Source organism: Charadrius vociferus, unplaced genomic scaffold (genome assembly GCF_000708025.1).
Source record: "Charadrius vociferus isolate BGI_N301 unplaced genomic scaffold, ASM70802v2 scaffold235, whole genome shotgun sequence".
Lineage (NCBI taxonomy): Eukaryota > Metazoa > Chordata > Aves > Charadriiformes > Charadriidae > Charadrius > Charadrius vociferus.
Window position 1 is genome coordinate 1,287,099 of NW_009648536.1, and position 8,639 is coordinate 1,295,737.

Genomic DNA, 8,639 nt, shown 5'->3' on the forward strand with positions numbered 1-8,639 from the left:
CCAAGCAATTGGGTTACTGGTGCTGCTGCCTCATATCCAGAATTGATAATCATACAGTGGTGCTTTATGTCTGGGAAGAGAAAATGCTTAAGCTTTTCTTTAAAAGCTAGACTTAACATTCTCTCCGTTATGCATCTAGTGTCCCTTGTGTTTTAAGAGATCAAATTATCAGTCAGGATCAAGAATTTCTCTGGGCTGGCCTGGCAGTCCTGTTGGCTGAAGCCCTGTAGACTGAAGAGTATCAGTCACTTGTTGCCTATCGATGACTTGGAACAGTGGTAGACGTCTCAGGCCTACTTTCCTAAAAATCGTGAGGTGATGAAAGAGACACCAATATTGCATTTGACAGACCTTATAAAACAGGTAGCCTTGGCAAGAATAAAATGGCCATCGCAGGTCAGAGAAGTCATGCTCCTCTGTAACCTCTCTTCCCCTCATCCCTTCTTAGGGTAATGTAATAATTTTCCTTTTAAAAAAGCCTGCTGTGTGGATTGATTCCTCTCCAAGATGTATTACCTTGCTGGCACTTCAAGATTTTTGGATTTTGTCTTGGGTTGTGGGGCTTGGGCTTTTGTGTCCTGGTGGTGTACCTGTCCCCCCACCCGTCTCTGAGTTAAATGGTGAAAAAAAGTTGTGAATTATTTAGAAGACACTGCTACTGACCCGAACATTGTTCCATTTAAGCAGGTTTTGATTTGTTTAAAGGCCAATAAGAATAAGAAAGTAGTGTGCAAACCAGTGTGGTGTTTGAGAAGTGTATGAGGTTCAAAACTAGTAAGTGATACATCCATTACAGATTAACTGAAGATGAAAAATTCTTACAATATATGGATTGCCTATTTTAGTAGCATGGCTATTACAGCATCCTGTAGCCTGTGTTCAGGAAATGTTCTGCTTTTTCTTTCTTTTTTTTTTTTAATCATATTTCATTGAGTTAAAAAACCTTTGTGTACATCAGAGGCACTTTCTGCTGCTGTGTCTGGAAGCTTGTTGTTGTCACATACAGCATGACATGCTATTTTATGTGAACAGTTACACAGCAGTAGGGTAGGTGTCCTGAGGATCTTATCCTTCTCAATTATAGTTTGGGATTTTTTTTGGTGCTGAGATTTTGGGAGAATTTCCTCTACTGTGTCCATTATAAAGCCTATCTGTCCAACTTGCTATCAAGTGAGGCTGCTAGTCTAGTTGTGTTAAATCAAAATTCCATATGTTAAAGACAGTTTTTCTCTTACCTTAAACATGCATGCAGTAGCATTCTAATAAAAGCTCTGCTAGCACTGTTGCTGCTCCTAAGCTAACAGTTGTTAGGCCCGAAGGCAATTCCAGATGGTTAGTTGTAACATCAGGTCAGACGATGGTGTAAATAGGACCTCGTCTGTTTTCTTTGAGGTGCTATCAGCCTTGGAAGTCTGGAATTTTAGTCTGATTTAAACATATCTGATCATTCAGCAAATATTTAGTTCACAGAGATTTCAATTAATCTTTAGTCTTGGGTAGCCATGAGAAGTTGTGTATTGCTGAGATGTAAAAATGACGTATCTACTGAAGAGCAGACAATGTTAAAGGTTCTACCATGCTCACAGCTGGCTCTGAACTGATCCCATAAGCCAGCTCCTTCTCTCCCTACCCTGTGGTAGATTTAGCAGTTTTAAGAGGATGGTGTTGTGGTTGGTCTGATTTTAATGTGCAATGATACATGGAGACTATTTTTATAAGTCACTTTCCCTTTTAGAAACTCTTTTCTTTCTTTGTTTTGAATAGATAAAATGAAATTCTTTGGGAAGGAAGGACTTATGTGTGATATGTTGCAAAGATGAGTATTTCAGTGTTTGTGCAAGATGATATCTTAACACTTCATGGTGTTTCAGTTCATATTAGATAAGTATATGGGTCTAAGCCATTCATACCAACCTGTTTTCTGAACCTCTGGTGTCTGGAAAGAATGGACACCTATAAGAGAAAGATTAGAATCATTAGATCATATTCCGATAATTTACTTTCTTTTATATGTACATTACATACATTTCATACAGAGAGACACTCTATGTGTATATTTAAGGAGAAAACATGATTTTTCCATTTTTCTGTCTGCATGAGTACTAATAAACCAGCATGTGCCACGATTTGGTCGTGCTTATATTTCAGTGACTAAATGTGATGAGGTTAAGCCAGCTTCGTACCTTTCCATTCCATCCTGGAAGTTGCCAGTGGCAACAGATAAAAGGTACAGTGCAAGTCCTTTTTCACCACTGGTGTAATTTTTAAAGCTTAGTTGAAAGTGCAGTAGCCCAGATTTGTTCAAGCTGTATGACAACTGTGGCACTGAAAAGAGAATTTTAAGTTTTAATGGTACAACTTGTTAGAAGTGGTCTTACAAGCACAATAGAAATTATAAAGTGAACTTCCAAGTTTTGAACCTTTTCACCTTGGGCATGCAAGGAAAACAGGTTTTTGTTAGAAGAATTTGTGTTGTCTACAGAAGCATGATCTGATATTGAAGGTATCTGGTTTTTGTTTTCAGCCTCTCAAATAACCGATTCCTCCAAATTTGAATATGTTGTGTTTCGAATAGAATTTGCTGTGCATTTTGATAGTACTTGCAGTTACAGTCTTGTATGTTATCTCAGAGGAAGAGAAGACTGTTTGATTTGGACTTCTGCAAATCAAGTGACGAGAATTTGCAAGTCTGCAATAATAAGAGAGATTTGTTCGATTAGAAATTTGAAATAGCTGAACTTTGTGGTTCTGTAGTCATGTTTGCTAAACAGTCTAGAAGTACGTGGTAAATAAGGTTGCTGATCAGTTTTACTGCTATAAAGAATTGATTTTAGATGAAATTGTGTTATCTCCGATGCATATGCTAATTCTGGTATCAAACCCATATGAAACAGTGAAAGCATAGGGTTTTCTTTCCATTTCTGTTTTTGGTGAATATGTTATGTGAGTACGAAAATAATCATATTTTCTCCCATGTATTTCTGTCCACTTTTACACTAAAAGTTATGTTTTATGTTCATATCTCACATTCCTTGAAAACAGTTACTTCAGAGTATGAGTCAACTAGACTGCAGTTTACGCATCTTAATGAAGGTTTTGATTTCTGATCTAATATAGTCTGCTGACACAGATGGACTCAGTGAAGCCACTGAAAATTAGACTCTAATAACAACAGGGGAAAAAACAATAATTTACTCTTAGCTCTGAATATCTAAAATGGCGCATAGTTTTATAGTTGGAAACTTGCACAGATGGAATGACTAGGGAATAGACGTGTAAAATGATGCACTAAATAGATATCTGTGGACTCCATTGACCAGTTGTCACTTTTTGTCTCCATAGTATCATAATTTCACTACAAGTATTTAGGAATACAGAAGACGTGGTCTCCCTACAAACCAGCTGGCTGGTGGTTAAATAGTTGTTTGCATTACACAATCTGCTGTTCTTTTGTTATTGTTGTAAGCAACACTAGAATTCATCTGCTTGTTTAGGAAATAGTCAATATATTGCTCTAGAGTCTTCCAGAGAAGCAGTCGAGCACAACCAGCATGTAAAGCTGAGTTTTGAGTGTGGTGTAGTAATTCTCCATAAGCATGAAATGCCAGCATATGCCATGATTTTCCTAGCCTACTCTATTTGAAGGGAATATCTCATGGTTAATTGTAGGAGATTTAGACTTTGGTTCTCACAAATTGAATTACTTGGGTTTTTTTTCTGAATTCCTTTCTGTGTCAGTCTGGAAAATAATGTATATTTTTGCTGCATACTTCAGATTTTCTTTTTTGTTTGTTTTGTTGCAGTAATTTAAAATAAAATTTGTTAGCGTTTTGTCTTCCAAAAACCTAACAGGAAATTCAGAATCATTAATTTAATCCATTCTTCAAAAGAAAAAAGAAAAAGTAATGAACAAACAACAAAACAAACTGCTATGCTCCTAATAGAACAACTTGCCTTACCGTAATTATAACAAGGATGTTATAAAGGAAGGATGTGTTTCGGGCAGAACAATTTGCTTTTCAGAATGATTTGTGAAAAGCCAGCGGATACTTGTTAACTCTGCTGCAACTGTAATATCCTCTTTTTGGTGTTTTTCTAGAAACTTTCAGGTTATATAATCTTTCTTTTTTCCTACTCTTTTCAGAGTAATTCTGCAGTCCAGTGTTCAGAAAAATAAAACCTCTGAACCTAGCATTTCTGACAGTACAGACATTACTAAAAGAACTACCAGGTCTGCTGCAAGAAAAAACAGTTTAAAAAGGTGAGAGTTACCCTCTTTACAGATCCAGTAACTGTTTTCTAGGCAAATACTTTGAGTTGACAGGAGCTTTTGCCACAGTTCAACTCCTCCTCCAAGCAATGGGAAACGAGAAACAATTTTATGGTTTTATGTCATGTACTGAGAATATCTGGAACCTTAAATCTTACATCATTTTTTCTTGTTGCTTAGTCTTTCAACTTTGAGAATTTTATATTGTAATTCCTAATGTGAGTGAGAATTACTGAAGGTAAGGGATTTTGGTAACAAAAAAGCACCTTTCTTTAGCAAACCCCTGCTTAAAGTAAGAGGTGGAAAAGTTGTTCACAGCATTAAGTCAATTATTAGTCCATGAATTCAAAACTAAGAGCAATTTGATGGACAACTAAAATGCAGTATTAGTGGAGAGGTGCAGTGTATAAAATGCACGTGTATACTGGTATGAGATTTTGTACTGAGAGTATGACTGATAATCTGAACTGAAGCTCTTTGGTAAAGCTTAATGGAATTTTAAATTCCGATGGATTTGTGCAAGACTGAGATTGCCTTTTGGCCCAGAAACATATGACCACACTACTACTGTGCTTCTTTGTGTGTGTGTGTGTTCATGCCCCTCTACAGCAACTCTTCAGGTTGTTACCACACACGAGCCTGGGAGTGTAGCTTAATACATGTTCCACACTATTTCCAGTGGTTAGAATTGACCAGAATTTGTCTTGTGCTTATGGTGAAAACCTTTTGAATGGGTCTGTCAGGTGCTGAAGAGACTTATTTTATTGGGGAAAGTAAAAGGTGGCAAATAATATAAAAAGTAGTTATGTAGCTTGATTTATAAATATTGCTGAAAATTCCACGTTCTTGTGCAGCTTTTTCTCCACAGAGCTTTTCTTTTCCCTTCCTCATCCTGTTACCTTGCAGGTAGCAGAAATTATGAAAAATTCACTCTATCAGGCAAACAGAAAGAGTTGTTAATAGTAGACTGCAGTAAATTCTACTAAGAGAATTTTTAGCAGTGGCTATATGAATTATGTTTTTATTTATTTAACAACATGTTAAAAAATAATCTTCCTGGAATGCATATTTTACTAAAGATCTGAAGTATTTCTCAGGGTTTCACTGTTTGGTTGGTTGGGTTTTTCCTCCATTTTGCATCATTTTCAGCATGTCAGTTTTGGTCCAAACAGATTGATGGGATTCTGCCTGCTCTTATTCTTCATGCCTCTCCCAGTTTTAAGCTCCTTGCAACTCTTGGTAGCTGTATACATGCATATGTGGATTTGAACAGAGATTTTCAGTTCCTGGAAAACACACCTTCAAGTTGACCTTTGTGTTGTATGAGATGAAAATACATAACCTTAGGAGGATTCAACATCCCTAAAATAGAGTTCATAGAAGATTTCAGTTACTTTAAAAGAAGTCCTTTAGGTATATTGCCAGATTTATGACTCTGAGGACCAAGGATCAGGTTGATCTCAAACCTCATAAAATGCTTCATATTTTAATGGATTTTCTAAAACTTCTGCCCCAAATATTTCATTCCATATACTGTTTCTTCTCACTTTTGAGGTCAAAGAATTTGAATCACTTTATGCTTGTATCCAATAATCAAACTTGTCCTAAATAGTTATGTCACAGTTCTGGAGTCCTTAAATATCTTGTCATCTGAGAAGGATAATTGGGTGCTGGTTCCTCTAAAGGGTATTTCAGTATGACTATACAATTTGAAGGACTTAGAATGCAGTACCTTGTTGTTAATCTTGCAGGTGTCCTTTTATTTTTCCTGAAGCATTTGGCAAAACCTTACTCATTTTTTTTAAGCATCCCTTTCTTTTTTTCATCTTTTTTAAGTGTATTTTAATTTCTTCAAGTCTGTGCAGTTTGCATTACCTCATAGTGCTCAAATTGATTCACCTGTTCCAGATCAAGTGGATTGCAGGGTAGAGGAGAATAATTATTATTACAAAATTGGGATCATGCCCTAACCAACATCTGTCTTTGTCAAGACCTTGTTGCCTTCTTTGAACTTGCAGCATTACTGTGTACCCTTATTCTTTCATTTTCTTGTCTGATATGTTCCAGCAGAATCATCTTGGAGTACTTTTACATCAGTCTCATTTGTTGACACTGAGGTCATTTTAGTCAACTCTTACTGTAGATGAATCACATTTGTGACCATCCTAACACAGTATAATCTGCAGAGCTGGGTAATTCATTTGCCATTTCATCCTTCGAACTGTTGGAGAGACTATCAAAGAATGCCCCCAGAATGATTTTTCAGCCAAGACAGCCATTTACAGCTAAAACACCGTAGAGAATTTAGGGAATTTCAATTCTATTCATAACATTGACTGAATTTCCTTTGCAGAACATCTCTAGATGTCAGCTGCTATCTACATCTACAAAAGACCATGTGGTGGACGTAATACATTATGTCTTGCGACTCAAATAACACTGTTGTTGGACTGCAAGAAATCGGATTACTAGAGCGTTATCCACAGCCTTTTTCTGTGGATGTCTTTGTTTCCCCAGTTAAGGTGTCCTCCCTGTAAATTTGCCACTTACTGAGAAGTTTGTGTTTGTCTTTTAACAATGCATACATACTGAATCATAGTAACACCCAAACGAAGCAGTCTTTTCCGTGTTAACACACATAACAGAATTAGGATTATGTGTATAGTAAGTAGTTGATTAGAAATTGAATTCTGGAGTGCTGAAGGCATTTTGGTAGGTAGAGGTGCTTAAGGGAATGCAGGTCAAGTTATTACAAAATAATAATTGGGAGTATGGGGGGAAATGTATGAAAACTGCATTGTGTAGTTCCCTTTACTACTTTTAACCAGGTATATCACTAAAACTAACAGAGAGGAATACACTTTAAAAATCTTACGTGCTTTTGCTTTGCTGGGAATTGTAAGAAGCTGGCTGCACCCTTGTTCACACACTGAAAACTACCTGCAGCATTTCAGAGCTTGTCTATATGTAATCTAAACCTAGCTTTAAAAAAATTAATGTTTCTTTACTATTCTTTCTACTTTTCCTACAGTCTGATACCTCAGAGGGAGAGAAAGAAAAGGAATGCTTTACAGCAAATGCGCTTAATGAAATTATGGTACTTTCAATCCTCTGTTGCTTTTCTGTATGGAACGGAACCTTTCTTCATATTGTCTGTGATCAGACCAGTCCGTGCTTTCTTTACAACCAATATTGCTGTGTTCTTAAATGCAGTGACTTTTATCTTCTGTTTCTTTCTTTGAAGTATTGTTTGTTCATTTTACCTTGCCAGAAATGTTTGCCTGAAATACGTATTGAGTACGTATTTAACTTTTTTCCTTAAATATGTTTTATTTCAGCAGCCAATCCGTCTCAAGGACTAGAACAGTATTGCGTTAAATTTCAAATAAGCAACCAGTGTTGAAGAGGATATTCAGGAATGAAGGGGATGTGACCTCTAGAGGGGATTTGATGCAATTCAAGGAAGATTACTCTGGCTCCATTTTTCAGAAAAAATGAAACAGAAATATCTCTTCCGTACTTGTAGAATAAAATGAACTTGGTAGACACTTTCCTAATGCGTTAACACTTCCTCAAACAAAACCAACAAAAATCTGTGTACATTTAGACTCAGGTGTAAATACTTAAGCTCTCTATTATAAAGAGGGCTTGCTAGTATGTATGATGCATGTGTATAAATTGTGATGGCAATCACTTAGCTGCTGACCACCTGAAATGAAAAGATGGTGGGAGCTTTTAAATATATAAATCTGTGTTGTCCATTCAGACTGGGCTCAAGTCTCCACTTGAGACTGAAAATCAACCGCAAAAGCTTTTTTTCCTATAGTATTGGTACTCTCCTGTGTTAATTGGCTATTCTTTCTTATTTTGTATGAAGTTTTTTATGAAGCTGCAGTATTGAGTACACAAAGTAAATATTGTCCACCAAAGAGTGCTTTATTTTCAAAGGTTGTGTGGTTTGTTTATTTTGAAAGAACTAACTATAAGTAATTAACTTGTTTTTAATAGTAATAGATTTTTAGTTGTTCACAACCAATGGCTCTTTTAACTAGTTGTAATTGCTTTAAGCCTGGTATGATTTTAAAGGGGATGAAAAACAGCTTACCATTTAAAGCAGTACTATCATATTAAAATGTCATTACTGTTTCTTCTCTTATCTTCAAGTCTTTTAGGTAAAATTTTAGATTATCATATCTAAAAGGCAAGAATTCTTCCCTGATTTTATTGGTCCACTTAACATGTGGATGTCACTGTTTTTAAGCTTTGAGACACTTAATGAGTGCAGTACACAAAAAAGGGAAAATAAGCTTGCTGTACAACTGAGATTGGTAGTGGAACTCAGGGGCAGGTATAGTTTTTAACATCTAAT

At 36.1% G+C, this 8,639-nt stretch overlaps 1 protein-coding gene across 1 annotated transcript in view; it reads left to right on the forward strand.

Annotated features, from left to right (window-relative positions):
* Positions 1 to 7,648, forward strand: part of CDC14B (cell division cycle 14B) — a 37,546-nt gene extending 29,898 nt beyond the window's left edge. The window contains exon 13 of the mRNA XM_009885849.1: positions 7,609 to 7,648. Coding sequence (XP_009884151.1) covers positions 7,609 to 7,648 — 40 coding nt within the window. The remainder of the gene's footprint in view (positions 1 to 7,608) is intronic.
* Positions 7,649 to 8,639: the final 991 nt, after the last annotated feature.